The sequence below is a fragment of the Mastigoproctus giganteus genome, chromosome 7 (genome assembly GCF_048544385.1).
Source record: "Mastigoproctus giganteus isolate SK-2022 chromosome 7, ASM4854438v1, whole genome shotgun sequence".
Lineage (NCBI taxonomy): Eukaryota > Metazoa > Arthropoda > Arachnida > Uropygi > Thelyphonidae > Mastigoproctus > Mastigoproctus giganteus.
In genome coordinates this window covers 22604006-22619869 of record NC_143581.1, presented here as the reverse complement: position 1 = coordinate 22619869, position 15864 = coordinate 22604006, and the positions used below count along the sequence as shown (strand labels likewise).

The following is a 15864-nucleotide window of genomic DNA, read 5'->3' as shown; positions in this document are numbered from 1 at the left end:
GCAGAACATCGCCCAAAGTATGACGCCACTGGCTTGTTTTCGTCCCATGGTGCATCCAGGTGCCATCACTTCCCCAGGTAAACAATGCACATGTACTCGGCCGTCCACATGGTGCAACAGGAAATGTGATTTGTCGGAGCAGACGACCTCCTTCCAATCACTCAAGGTCCAGTTTTGATGCTCACGTGCCCATTGTAGGCTGTGTAGGCATTGTGTCGCTGGTGAACCGTGGTTAGCATGGGCACTCGGAGCAGCCTGCGGCTACGCAGCCCCATTTTCAGCAGGGTTCAATGTACTGTGTGTTGTGACACATTACTCCTGTCACCAGCATTCCAATTACTGGCGAGTTGCGCCATAGTTGCCCTTCTGTTGCCACGTACCATCCAGGAGAGTCTTCGCTCACCTCAAGCATCGACGAGCCGTGGTCGTCCAACACCTCGCTGGTGGCTCGTGACTTTTCCCTCCTCGGACCACTTTCGGTAGGTACTAACCACGGCTGACTGTGAGTGACCCACCAGCGTGCCGTTTCGGATACGCTCTGACCCAGTCATCTGGCCATTACAATTTGTCCTTTGTCAAACTCGCTTAAGTCAAGTGCCTTTCCCATCTGAAGAACAAGAGTAACACTGATTAACGGAGTTCAGTATCAGGTGTTTTTTTATACCATCTCTCGACCTGTGCACGTGCCATAGTTCACTTGTAGTTGCTTCAACCTGCATAACGACTCACTGGTCATAATATTTTGGCTAATTGGTGTATAGTACTGTAATAGCCGGGTGGGTAAAGTGCCTGCCTAGCACCCCAAAGGTTGTGGGTTCGAATCCCGCCTCGGGCTTGGATCAAAGTACTGCAAAAACCTTGGGAGGTGCATTATGGCCACAGAAGCCGATGCGCCAACAACTACCAAAAAAAAAGTACTGTAATATATACATACTAATTGATACTTCTGTTCACTGACAATTTTTTTTTTTTTTTTTTTTGGATTGTAAAATTTAAGAGTAAAAAATATAATCAATCAATAACAACGAACATGGCACACACACAAACAGCACAAGTAAGATACACAGTAACAATTTCATTCGTTAAAAATAGGAGGCTTAAAAAAAAAGGAATGAAGAGAAGATTCTGAAAATTTATTATGTTTTTTATATGATTGAAGATTTCGTGGAAGGAGAAACCCATTTCATCGCAATAACGTAAAAACTCACAGAATTCCAGCTATCAGTGTTATCGCAAATGCAATAAGATTGAGTTTACTACTCATTTATAATTATTGCACTAACAGAAAAGCCCAATAAACTGGGAACTGCAAATTTTTTTTGTTTTATGGTAGTGACCTCCAGAAATATGCTCCTCTGCTCATGCTATCCTGCCTCACAAAATTTCTGTTATGCACCGATTCTAAGAGGCTGATTGACAGGTTAAAATTGAAAACGTGAGTCAGCCTACAATATCACCTGTTATCTTGTGAATACAAAAAATGACAACAGTGTGTATCTGACCAATACAAGTACAGTAAATGAGAAATATAGCTCTTGTGCTATATTTAGCTTAATGCCAGGTTTTGCATTCACCCAGTGTTGTGCACAGACAAAATCGTGCATGAGCCAAAGAAGCACATTATACTCACATTGTTCCCTAATATATCAGTTACATTGCTAAAATGCATGTTACAGCAGAACTGACTGTACTTATAAACAGAAATGTTTTAAATCATTCTAAATTTTATTGTGGTTACTTTTGTCATTCAATACTGAACCGTTCTAGAACCAACTACTTACTAACTTTTTTTTTTATTAATTATTACCTGTACAAATCTATACCATCTACATCTCACTTCATCTACAGATCACTCCAGGTTATGCAGGTATTAGGGTAGAATTTGAAGACAGCAGTAATCAAGTTCCTCACCAAAACTTGTAATCCAGACATCAAAGATTAATTTCAGATCAGAATTATAAATCCACATCAAAAATCTAAAGCAGATATCACTCCAATGATGGATTGCCAGCTAATTACCATGGTTCTGTGGGAACAAACAACAGTATTCAGCAATGATACCTTTCATTGTAACACTCTCTCCCACCCCATAGGAAATGGTCTCAGAAAATTCTCAGCCTACCATCTCTCAGTGAAGTTCGAAATGGATAACAGCACCACAGCCTGAAATGTGGGAAAACACAACTGAACTGCATATTGTAATTCTGCATGTCATTTTAGAAGCTCACCTTTAATTTACAAATTTAACAAAGCCTCTAATTTACAAATTAGAGGCTTTGTTATTTGCAATTTACATGCAAGCTTAGACAAAGCCTTGTTGACAGAAATTGGATTAGCCCCTCTGGAAACAGAAGTTCAGATTTCGAGTTAAAAAGTTAAGCCTTAAGATCTTCTTTCTAGAATAAGACTGGCATATTGGGTTAGAAGTTTCAGATTTTAACAAGCTGAGTGGGATCAATATCAAAAGTATTTTGGTCTTTATGTAAACTAAAGGGGAAATGGTGAGTAACTGTCCATAGTCTGTTGCATATCAGGATGAGTGTTGGCTGCAGTTCATTGAATAAGACTAAATTATTTTTAATTATGCACTGATTCTGTGGGGTTGATTGACAGGTTAAAATAAATGTTAGATACTCTGAAAACTTACTTAAAATGTTACAAATAAATCTTTGAGAGAAGATGGACAAATGCAAGAAGTCAGATGTTGAAAGCATTTTTATATCATCTGTGTAAGTTAAAACATTTTTGTGAGTTTAGGTATATAGTTAAGGATCACTAAGAAGAGTATGGCTGAAAGAGTACCACCCCATGTGGCCAGCTAAAATCATTAAAGACCTTAGTGAAAGGTCACTAAGATCCTACAGTAAAGGAAGTTCTCAGGAAAGGATAGTGGACCACATAAAATTAAGATTTACATAAAAACAAAATTAAAAAAAAAACTAAAGCTATATTACAAATACAGCAAATTCCTGCTCTTTTTAAGGCTAAACTTGGTAAGGTGTGATTCTGCTCATATGTACTAAGTCAAACTAAAAATAAAATAAGGAAGGGACACAAAACAAAGAAATACTTATCCCAACAGCAGGACTAATGTAAAACCCATGGCTGGAGAAGAGACACCTAAAGAATGATCACCACTTTTTGCAAATGAATAATAAATAAAACTATCTGGGAAACTGGTTGTGAGTTCCCAGGTCTTTCTATTTATTATTCATTTAAAAAAAAAGTGATACTTGTTCTTTGGTTGGTGTGGGCATATGCATCTCCTTGAACTGTGAGCTGTGCATCATGCCACTGGAAGTGTTGCTTTGTTTCATCTTCCTTATTTTATTTCAGATCTCAGTTATTTAATTTCATTTTAGATTGGCTTGGTACATAGTAGCAGAATTGCACCTTATCAACCTTTAACCTTAAAAAGATAGCAGAAATTTTCTGCATTTGTAATGTTGTTATAGCATTTCATTTTTTTTTAAAAGTCATGGTAATATTACCACATCTGTCCTTATAGTATAATACAGCAAACATTGTGAAATCTGACTTTACAATCTGGAATATTTTAAAATCGAGCACATTTTACCAAAAAAAAAATACAAGATGAAAATTTTGAGAAAGCAATCTGGCACGCATATAAATGATTGCATTTGTCTCTAAGAATCCATGAAAAAAATAAATAAAATAACATCTGCCTCTAATAATCCATACAAAAAAAGGAGTAAAATTTCTTTATAAGACGTTTGTAGGACTCTCTCATTCTTTAATATGTTTCTGTGGTCAGCAAGATTTAAACTGCATAGGTAATGCAATGGTCTTAATTCTCTGAACAAATTTGCTTTTGCAATGAGTTGCCTTGACACTATTTTCAAACAGATGTTCTCTCCAAAAGATTAACTGACCATTTCTTTAAAAGAAGACTGCTATGACAGCCCGATCCAAGTCATAATCAATTGATATCTAACACAATCCAGACAGGAATCCACAGAGAAAATCCTAAGCAAGCTAATGTTTGAAAGTATACTGTACTGGCAAACAATCATATGGCCATATTTTAATATAAAGTGTGTGTGCTGTCATTGAAATTTAATTTCTAGTGTGTGGACTTTATATCTGAAAATCTGTTTTTCTCTATTTTTTTGTAAAGAAACATTTTTTGTCTGTTTTGGCCAATAAAATCTGTCCCCTTCCCCGCTTACTGCGAGCTGATCTCCAGCCTTTCAAATGTCAAAAGTTAGCAATTGCGTAAAAAGTTTACAAATATATGTAAATTTTAAATATAACAGAACCACTAATTATCCGGAAGTCATTATATGAAGCATCAATTAACTAAAACAGAAATCTAGTATTTTTAAGTTTTAGGTTCCAATAACAGCATGTAGCAATGCAAACAGAGCTCCAAAACAAAAAAAACTTTCAACCACATACTTAAGCTGGTTTTTTTTTTTTTTTTTTTTTTTTTTTTTTGATGAAGCAATAAAACTAATAAAATTATGGAATATTATTATAGTGGATTCCACTTATTGCTGGCTATCATTATCAGTCACTTACTGCAATCAAGAGCTTTCCAAATTGGGTGTCACATCACGTCTGAAAGGGTGATACAAATTTTGGCATCATATCAGCACTGATTTTACTCTGAATTCCTTTCATTGCATATGTTAATCTAATTCACCAATTAAATACAATAATTGAGTAATATGGTGAAAATTTGTAGCATTTATTTCTTCAAATGATTTATACTCAATGACTGGTGGTCAGTGTTATTAATTTTATTAATAAAATAAATTTTATTATTATTTCATTTTTGGCTGGTTTTAACAAAATCCTGGGGTTTCTTATACTATATATATATATATATATTTTTTTTTTTTTTACAGCCGACCGGGCTAGCCGGGTGGGTAAAGTGCATGCCTGGCAACCCAAAGGTCGCGGGTTTGATTCCCGCCTTGGGCGGATCAATGTACTTCAAAAACCTTGGGAGGTGCATTATGGCCACAAAAGCCTATGCGCCAACAACTACCAAAAAAAAAAAAAAAAAAATTTTTTTTTTACCTGAAATAAAGGAAGTTGCATACTTCTGCATTTACCATCAACTTAAACATAAGGAATAAAAATGGGTGGGTGTTGAATAACCATAAAATTTTTGATGGGATGTAAAATTATTTTTTGCATCAAAAATGTTTTGAAGGGCACTGGAATCTAATACGATATTATTTTAAGTGATAATATTTTAATATTATCACTTAAAACTGAAACTGATAATATTTTAAGGAGTCCTTATGTGCTGTGATGTAATGACTAGATCATATATATAGCTTAGCTTAATTTTTCAGCACTCACCTCAGTAATCCACTTAGTTGGTTGAAAGTTTTACCACGTACATAGTGGTTATGAGATTCTAATAACTAATGGGGATTATAAATTTAAAAACTAAGTTATGGGCTTTAAAATTTCTAAGAAAGAAAAGTGCACCTTCCATTCTATGGTTGTCTAATTGAAATAAATTAGATGGAGTGAGATAAAAGCTAATAGCCACGCACGAGCGACTTTCGAAATCGTCTTCAGTTAGCTATAGTGGGGAGGGGAGAGCATGTGAGTGTGTTATATACAGGTTGGGTTCCCAAAATGAATTTCAGTGCACGTGGAAACTTAATACGTGCTAAATTCCAGATAGGGGAGAAATTGGCGGGAATCTTTTTTGTTTAATATGTTAAGTGATGTGTGGCGTTTAAACCACTCAATGACGAGGGCTTCGTTTTGAAGGATTTTATAACTGTAATTTAGTTTAACTATTGTGATCGCTGAATCGATGAGTGGGTTATGATTATAAGATTGAACATGTTGTGTTAGTTCTGTGCTTGCTAAATTAGACTTGAAGCTATTAAAGTGGTAGTATGCACGTGTGTTAGAAATTTTTGATGTTCCAAATTTTGCTGTTGTACTGCCTATGTAACATGCTTGACAGTCTGATTGGCATCTACTTAAATATATAATGTTATTATGAGTATGGGACACAAGATCATATCAAAAAAGGGAGTAATGTTACTACCACTTTAATAGCTTCAAGTCTAATTTAGCAAGTATAGAACTAACACAACGTGTTCAATCTTATAATCATAACCCACTCATTGATTCAGCGATCACAATAGTTAAACTAAATTACAGTTATAAAATCCTTCAAAACGAAGCCCTCTTCATTGAGTGGTTTAAACGCCACACATCACTTAACATATTAAACAAAAAGATTCCCGCCATGTATATATCACACATGGCAGGAATCATCAATAATTTAAGATATGCAGATGATACAGCTCTGCTTGCAGAAAATGAGGAAGACCTAACACAATTGATTTTAATGGTTAAAGATGAGAGCAAAAAAGTGGGACTGAAGCTCAACATCAAGAAAACAAAAATTATTGTTCGTTCGTTCGTTATTTGGTTTTTAGGAGCATTAGCAACTAAGGCCATATTGCTCCGGGATATGCGGTGGTCATTCCTTGACCTTTCCGCATACTCCGTATTTGGTGGTGACGGGCTCGAACCCCGGTCTAATCAAGAAGCATGTGCTACGCACTGCTGCTCCTTCCCACCTGGCTACGGAGGCGCCCACAAAAATTATTATGACAATGGCCATACAATTATGTGTTTATATAACAGTGTTAGGTGTATATAACAATCGTGTTATATACACCAAACCTGTATATAACACACTCGCGCGGTCTCCTCTCCCCCCCCACTATAGCTAACTGAAGACGATTTCAAAAGTCGCTCGTGCGCGGCTATTAGCTTTTATCTCACTCCCTCTAATTTATTTCAATTAGACAACCATAGAATGGAAGGTGCACTTTCCTTTCTTAGAAATTTTAAAGCCCATAACTTAGTTTTTAAATTTATAATCCCCGTCAGTTATTAAAATCTCATAACCACTATGTACGTGGTAAAACTTTCAACCAACTAAGCGGATTACTATGAGGTGAGTGCTGAAAAATTAAATTAAGCTAAGCTATATATACAATCTAGATACTCTGAAACTGAAACCAAATGTTATTTAAGCAGAAACTAATAATTTTTTTTTTTTTTTTTTTTCCCCCATCAATTGAGTTGAATGATTTTGTTGAGTGAGCATTTTCAAAGAAAAGACATTTTGAGAGTGAGAGAGAACTTTTTTAATGAAATATGAAACTTATGAAAGTAAGAACAAAATTAGCACATTACCTCCTCAGCATGACTTCTCACCCAATTAAGGGCCAGTTTTGCTGACTCTTTCATAACTTCACCTAACTGGCCAGTCAGAATAAGCTGGCCATCACCATCGATCTTAGTGGCCTCAACAAACATTATTTCTCCTCCTGCAATCGTCCAAGCAAGTCCAAGAGCCACACCAGGCTGTCTAAGGCGTCCTGCAAACTCATTATCATACACTGGGGGCTTAAGTATAAAAGATAAAAAACTATGTATTAAAAATATTTGTATTACATGTACAGTTTGATTCTTAATTAAGTTATTCCATTAGAGGAGTGATCTCAGAAAAAAAACTCAGTCAGAAATGTCAAATCAATATGAAACAATAAATATTTCTGTGTTAGAGCCACACAAATTTTATGAAGTCATCTCATTTCAACTACATGAAATATGGCTTCTCGTTGTTCGTCCCATCTCCTTCCCTACATTAAACGATAAGTAATTTTCACTTTTATTGATAAACATGTGCCTTCAAAGAGTATGCTGACAAGCGTCTTGAAAACCAAGAAAATAGAAAAAGATGTGCAATAATATGCACAGATCTAATGAATGTTCATTAAAACCATAGAGAAATTGTCATTCTAGCTGCTCTTTTTCATGGTTATATGGCTGTGGACAGCCATAAAGCCATGATAAGCATATTCAACACAAATGTACTGCTCTGCCCAATTTTCCAATTACGGTCCCCTTTATGAATAAATCATGCTCAAAATGGGTTGAAATCAAACATAAAAAAATAAAATAAATAAAATCTGTAAAGAGCTGTTAGTATATTTTATCATAGTTGATGTAAATATAACATATTGAAATGAACTGTAATTATCAAAGTTCTGTTAGAATGAGTGATGGCTGCATTCTAACAGCAATTCTGATTGAGAAGTGCTGTTTATTTGAGTGCAGTACTAGGGCAACTCACTACAATCATCTCATAACATATATGCAGGATTGATCAAAAAGTATAGAAACTAAATGTATCTCTTATAAATTGCACTCATATGGGGGGAAAGAATGCTTTTATGAGTATTGCCCAACATGTTACTCTTTATCTAGGCATGTTTGCAGCTCATTCTACTGAGTTAGACTTTTGTGTATTTAGCATTTGAATTTAGTGTGTTTCAGTGGTACATCACATTTAACCATATCTGAGAGTTGTTGTTTTCATCCATTCAGTCGCAGCTGACTTTTGGAGACTTTATGGGCAAGCTGCCTCCATGCTGTCTGGTCTTCAACAGCTTCTTTCAAGTCCTTCATGTGCATGCCAGGGTCGTTCTTGATGGTGTCGAGCCAGCGTGTTCTTCGCCGACCTCTTCGCCTTGTTTCACCTTTCCTAGCATTATCGATTTTTCCAATGAATTGGATAGCATCACGTGACCAAAATAGGTCAATTATAGCTTGGTGATCATGCCTTCCAATGATGTTTCTGACTTGGTGCGATCCAAAATCTCTCTGTTCATAACTTTCACTGTCCCTGGTATGCGGAAGCAGCTTTCTCCAGCACCAGAGCTCAAAAACGTCAATTTTTCTCCTATCTGCTTTTTTTTCATTGTACAGCTTTCACACCCGTTGAGTTGTAATGGCAAACACTATAGCAATAACCATTCTAATCTTTGTTGTTGTTTGTTTGTTTGTTATTTGGTTTTTAGGAGCATTAGCAACTAAGGCCATATTGCTCCGGGATATGCAGTGGTCATTCCCTGACCTTTCCGCATCCTCTGTATTTGGTGGTGACGGGCTCGAACCCTGGTCTAATCAAGAAGCGTGTGCTACGCACTGCTGCTCCTTCCCACCTGGCTACAGAGGCGCCTTAATCTTTGTTGTAAGGCTGACATCTCTGTCTTTCCAAATCTTTTCCATGCTCATCATTGCACTGCATCCAAGTGAAATTCTTCTTTTAATTTCAGGGCCAGATTCTCCACCTCAGTCAATCTTAGATCCAAGAAAGTTGAATTCCTGGCCAGATTCAATCTCTTCATTGTTAACTGTAACTTCTCCAGTCCCGGCTGTTGTCATAATTTTTTGTTTTCTTGATGTTGAGCTTCGGTCCCACTTTTTTGCTCTCATCTTTAACCATTAAAATCAATTGTGTTAGGTCTTCCTCATTTTCTGCAAGCAGAGCTGTATCATCTGCATATCTTAAATTATTGATGTTTCTGCCAATTTTCACACCTATTTCTGACTTATCCAAGTACAATTTCCTCATAATTGATTCAGTATACAAATTAAATAAAAATGGGGATAAGATACAGCACTGTCACACATGCACCTTTTCTAATTTCAAACGTCTGTATCCCCAAATGTTGTTCTGATGGTCGCTTCTAGGTTGGTGTACAATGATCTTATTAGCTCAACCAAGTGTGCCGGTACTCCCGATTCTATCAAAGAATTTCACAATCTTTCGTGTTCAAACCATTAAGCTCACATTTCCTTAAACATATTTTCATGCTGATTCACACAGTCTTAACACCAAATGAATACATTTCTTACTTTTTAAAATAACTGCTCCTGTATTTCAAAATTTTTAACTCCTTTTATATAGCCTTAATAACTGCTATATAGTGTTCTGTATTCTTAAAATGTGCTAACCATTAAACTTTTTATCTAATCTTAGAGCCTAAATATTTACCCCACAGACATAAAAAAATGTATCTCTAATGAATCTTCCTTATGGCAACATGTAATTTCAGTTTGCTATACTTTAAACTACCAAATTTTAATAAAACTGAGAGCAATTTTAACACAGACAATACATGCAGTGGGAAATGTTTCCAGATGCTGCAATTTGCAGTACTGAAGTCTATCCTGGTAAGAAGCACCTTTTGTTCCCACTCACGAATCTTGTTGAACGTATTTGCACCCAATCCAACAGATCAACATCCTTACTAAAATGAGGTTTCCAAACCTGTATGCAGTACTCAAGATGTGGCCTAACCATTGCCATATACAACAGGATACTCAACCTCCTTATCCCTGCTGGAAAGATTCCTGTTGTATCATTTAAAAAAAAAAAAAAAAAAAGTTGTCCTCGCAGCCTGCTTGTAATGCTCAGAAAACTTTATTTCCTTTTCATTCTCCACTACCATGAGTGGAGTGCCACAAATTTGGTATGTTATTCTGTGGCTGATGCTACCCATATGCAGTACCTTACATTTGTCAATGTTAAATTACAGTTTCCACTACTCAGCCCATCGGCCCAATTTTTCAAGATCTATTTGCAGTAGCATACCCCGATAAGCCTTCATCGATATCATTAACTGAGAGTAAAGTGGAGGAGAAATTGTTGAAGTTAAACATAAGAAAGGCACCTGGGGTGGATGGGATCTATCCGGTTAAATTAAAGGAGGGGGCAAAGGAAGTAAGCAAACCCTTAGCCATAATTATGAGAGCATCCTTGGACTCAGGGGAAGTTCCCACGGACTGGAGATGTGCAAACGTATCCCCAATTCACAAAGGGGATCAAAGGGTGACACTAGTAATTACAGACCCCCTGTTACTTTAACTTTTGTTCTGCAAAATATAATGGAGACACTGGTTAAAGAAGCATTGCAGGATCATCAAGACAAGACTGCAGTAATAATTCAGACACAGCATGGGTTTATTAAGGTAAAGCCTTGTCTGAAAATTTTACTGGATACTTTGATGTGGTTCCAAAGGAATTGGACGAAAAAAATAATTTTGATATTTTATACACTGGTGTGCAAAATTTAAGGACCAGTCAGATTTTCACCTGTAGCTTCTCATAGGAGTGGCCTGGATATGGGAAAAGCATACCAAAGGAACCTCGTGAGATACAGAAATGAAGGAAACAACACCGACACAACAACGGAAACAAATGGTACAGAGGGACCTTATTGAAAAATGCAACATAGCACTGGCTGCCACGATACAGATGCATCACTGCCAAAGATGAAACAAAGGGAAGAGGTGGTCCTCAGTAGGAGATAAGGCCACCCCTAATGTAGATGCAGGCTTTGCATCACCAGTCCAAACTTAGAACAATGTTGTTCATAAGTTTTTGAGGTAACATCATCCATTCCTCTGCCATCTTCAGCTGGTGAACATTTTCTGGAGTGTGTGGACGTGCCACTAGGCGTTTTCCCAGAGCTTCCCATATGTGTTCGATAGGATTTAGATTAGGGGGGAAAGGCAGGCCAACCCATACGAACAATTTCCTCACTTTTGAAAAGCATATCAACAGCTGCAGTGTGATGGGGTGTGGCGTTATCATCCATAAACATGAACTCAGGGCCAATGGCACCTCGGAACAGACACACATGGGGGAAGGATTACCTCAATACAGTAGCGTTCACCAGTTACAGTACTGCCTTCTAGTATCTGGATCTGTGTACGTCCAGACGAGAACACCTCGACTGAAAGGGACCGCCATATCGATCCCTTTCAGTGATGTTTGCGGGGTGATATTGTGTGCAAACCTCTTGCCAGATTAGCTGACGTCCAGAATCGCTGCTGAGACTAAATCTACTCTTATCAGTAAAGAGTATCTTAAGTAAAGATATTGTGGTTCTAACCTTTAGAAATAGTGTTGGTCCTCAAGTTTTGCACACCAGTGTACTTGAATTTCAGGAAAGCTTTTGATACTGTTGTGCATGGAAAAACTACTACACAAATTGGAGCTTGGAGCAGTATGGTATTAAGGGCAAGTTGCTACAATGGATAAAAGGGTGGTTGAATGGGAGAAGACAGAGTGGTAATCAATGATTACCACACACTAGTCCACGTTGCTCTTCGTGGACTAATCTTTTAGTGGATTCCAACAGGGTTCAGTGTTGGTCCCATTGGTGTTTTGTATATTTATCAATGATATTAATGAAGGTTTGTCAGACTTAATGTCCAAGTTTTCAGATGATACAAAGGTTTACAGGATTGTTAATGAGAGTAATGGCAGTATGCTACTGCAACAGGATCTAGAAAAGTTGGGCAAGTGGGTTGAGAAGTGGCAACTGAAATTTAACATTGACAAATGCAAAGTACTCCATATGGGTAGAAGTAGCCCCAGAGAAACGTATCAACTGTGTGGTACTACACTTAGGGTGGTAGAGAATGAAAAAGACCTGGGAGTAATTGTACAGTCAGATATGATATTTTATGAGCAGTGCAGACAGGCACCCACAGCAGGTCATTGGGTATTGTTAATGATATATAGGAATTTTGCTAGTAGTTAAAAGGAGACGATTATCCCTTTGTATAAAGCAATGGTCAGGCAACACCTTGAGTAGAGTGTACAGGTCTAGAGGCCTCATTTTAGGAAGGATGTAGAGTTGCTTGAGCGAGTACAGAGAAGGGCAGCAAGATTGGTGAGGGGAACAAAGGGGTCCTCTTACCAAGAAAGGCTTAAGTTCTGCAAATTGCAGCATCTGGAGACTAGTCACCTGAGAGGTGATCTGACTGAGGTGTACAAGGCCTTGAATGGGTTGAGCAGGTTCAATTCTGATGAGATTCTTCATCTTGCTCAGATTACGAATCTGAGGGGGCATAAATTCAAATTGAGGAAAGACAGTTATAGAATTGATGTGCAGAAATTTGCCTTTAGCCAGCGAGTAGTTGATTGCTGGAACAAACTTCCATCTGTCATTGTGGAGGCTGACAGTTTAAATAAATTCAGGGAGGAACTGGACAAACCTTTAGAGGGAATGGATGTGTACAATGGGCTTGGCACTGAACCCAATGGGCTCCACTAAAACATTAGTACCCACTGATAAGAACTCTGCCTTAATTCCCTCAACCATCCCTTATCTCCAGCAGTAACTTTCCCTTAATTCCACCCTGCTCCAATTTGTACAACAGTGTTTTATGTGCAACAGTAGAAAAGCTTTTCTGAAATCTAAGCACATGATGTCAAAATTATTTTGCATCCAGTTCCTATGTTAATATGTCATAATATCCAAACAGATTTGTCCGAAAAGATTGTCCTTTAACAAATCCATAATGCAAGTGAAATATTACTGCATTCCTTCTACATGGTTCTGCATTACTTCTTGAACCAGTTACTCCATTATTTTCCCTGCAACAGCAGTCAAGCTTACAGGTCTGTAATTACTCACACCCTTTGATTCTCCTTTGTAAATTGGGGATACATTCATATATCTCCCCTAAATCCAAGAATGCTCTCATAATTATGACTAAAAGTTTTCCATCTCTTTAAATATAAACAGATAGCTCCAATCCACCCCCAAGTGCCTTATTTACATTTAGCTTCAACATGTTTCTTTGTCACTTTCCTCTGTTATCAGAAAGTTATTTAGCTCCCTGTAAATTGATATATTTTCGACAGTTTACGGAAAAGTGCCCCCCCCCCCCCCGCCGCATTTCGCCCTCGGCACATTTTGCCCCAGTAGATAATGAGTAGATCCCTAAATTTAACTTAAAAGTCCAGCTACAGGACCAAAAGAAATAATTGGTCCATATTTATTAAACAGTTTAGACCTTCAAAAATCTAATTTTATGCCAATCCACGTAATGGTTTCCTTGCTGCCAGAGGTATGGTGTTAGAAGTCTTGAGTGCTCATTGTTGAGACTGCATGGTCTGAACACTATGGTTCTGACAGTGGGGAAGATATCCCACCTGTTTTGCAAAATTGATATCGCCATCCTCAAGAATTATTAGCGAGTTGGACTAGGAGAGTTGGAAAAGAAGCTTCTTGTATCTAAAATAAAGGTAATCCCTGTTGATTTATAATATAATAGAATACAGGAATTATCGAGCACTTAATAGCTCTCAATTATCAAATCCATTAAACAGTTTTTAATGTATGATTCTCAGGACGAACTGATCCCGGGTCGCATGCTTATTTTATCTACTAGTAACAATCTTCAGTTATTGGAGCGTAGCCAGGAGTGGTTTTCTGATGGAACAAGAAGTATGCTGCAATTTCTGCTAGAATCAAAAGAATAGTCCAAGATTTTCAAAATCGTAATGTGATTGATTACCTTAGAGGCATTGCATACAACTTCGAGTTTTAAACAATAATAATGTGCATTTATTCTATGATTGATTACCTCTGATTTGATTACCTTTACCTTTGATTGATTGATTGCTTACCTTTGATTGATTCATTCTATTAAAACAAAATAAATTAGAATTAATAAAAAATTAGGTGTATTATTTACATTTCTATAGATTATTCATTATCTACTGGGGTCTAAATGTGGGAGACGAAATGCGCGGGGGGGGGGGGGGAATTTCCGGATCCCATTTTCGACATCCCCATCCCCATATGTGTGAAAATGGACCATTAAGTCTGTCAGCAATCTGATCATGCTCAGCCACTGTTATCCTTGGATTCTGGGGAGGTCCCTATAGACAGGAGATGTGCAAATGTAATTACAGACCTATAAGATTAATGTCTGTCCCAGAGAAAATAATGGAGTCACTAGTTAAAGAAGTAATGCAGGACCATCTAGACAAGAATGCAATTATACTGCAGTCACAGCATGGATCTCTTAAAAGCCAATCTTGTCTAACCAATCTGATTGGATACTATGATGCAGTGACCAAGGAACTGGATGCAAAAAATAATTTTGATAGCATATACTTGGATTTCAGGAAGGCTTTTGATACTGTTGCACATAAAAGACTGCTGCACAAACTGGAGCAATGTGGCATTAAGGGCAAGTTACTGTTATGAATAAAGGGATGGCTAAGTGGAAGAAGACAGAGAGTAGTTATCAATGGACACTTCTCTTCGTGGACTAATGTTATGAGTGGAGACCCCCAGGGTTCAGTGTGGGTTAATTGTTGTTTTCTATATATTTATGATATTGATGAAGGTATATCAGGCTTAATGTCTAAACCTGAATTTGGTACAAAGGGTCAGCAGGGTGATTAATGACAGTAATCAAGGGTGAGCTACTGAAACACTATAAGAAAAATTAGAATTTGCAATAGCATTAGTAAAGGCACATAATGCAAAAAAGCAAGCTTATATAGCATCAGACAAAAAAAAAAAAAAAAAAAAAAAAAAAACAAATATCCACTCACTCTGAATGTTTGTCTAGTTCTGCCTTGAATCTATTTAAGCTATCAACTTCTACAATGACAGATGGAAGTTTGTTCCAGCAATCAACCACACGCTGGCTAAAGGCAAACTTCCGCACATCTACCCTACAACTGTCTTTCCTCAATTTGAAATTATGCACTCTCAGCAAGAGGAAGAATCTCATTAGCACTGAGCATGCTCAAACCATTCAAGGATTTATACACCTCAATGAGATCACCTTGCAGGTGCTTAGTCTCCAGACACTGTAATTTGCAAAACTTAAGCCTTTCTTCGTAAGAACAGCGCTTTTTTCCATTCCCTAATCATGTTGCCCTTCTCTGCACTTGCTCCAGCAGCTGTACAACCTTCCTAAAATGAGGCCTCCAGAGCTGTATACAGGTACTCAAGGTGTGGCCTGACCATTGCTTTATACAGGGGGACAATCACCTCCTTATCCCTGCTAGAAAAATTCCTGTTATCATTGACAACACGCAATGAGCTACTCTTGCACTGCTCAGAAAATTTCATATCTGCCTGCACAATTACCCCCAGGTCCTTTTCATTCTCTACCACTATAGCATTAGCATTAGTAGAGGCATATGATGCAAGAAAGCAAGCTTATTCAGCATCAGCC

At 37.4% G+C, this 15864-nt stretch overlaps 1 protein-coding gene across 1 annotated transcript in view; it reads right to left on the bottom strand.

The window, feature by feature from the left end:
• The window catches only part of LOC150082637 (lon protease homolog 2, peroxisomal-like), a 285321-nt gene that overhangs the window by 27504 nt on the left and 241953 nt on the right, over positions 1-15864 (bottom strand). The window contains exon 16 of the mRNA XM_090377560.1: positions 7210-7422. Coding sequence (XP_090233686.1) covers positions 7210-7422 — 213 coding nt within the window. The remainder of the gene's footprint in view (positions 1-7209; positions 7423-15864) is intronic.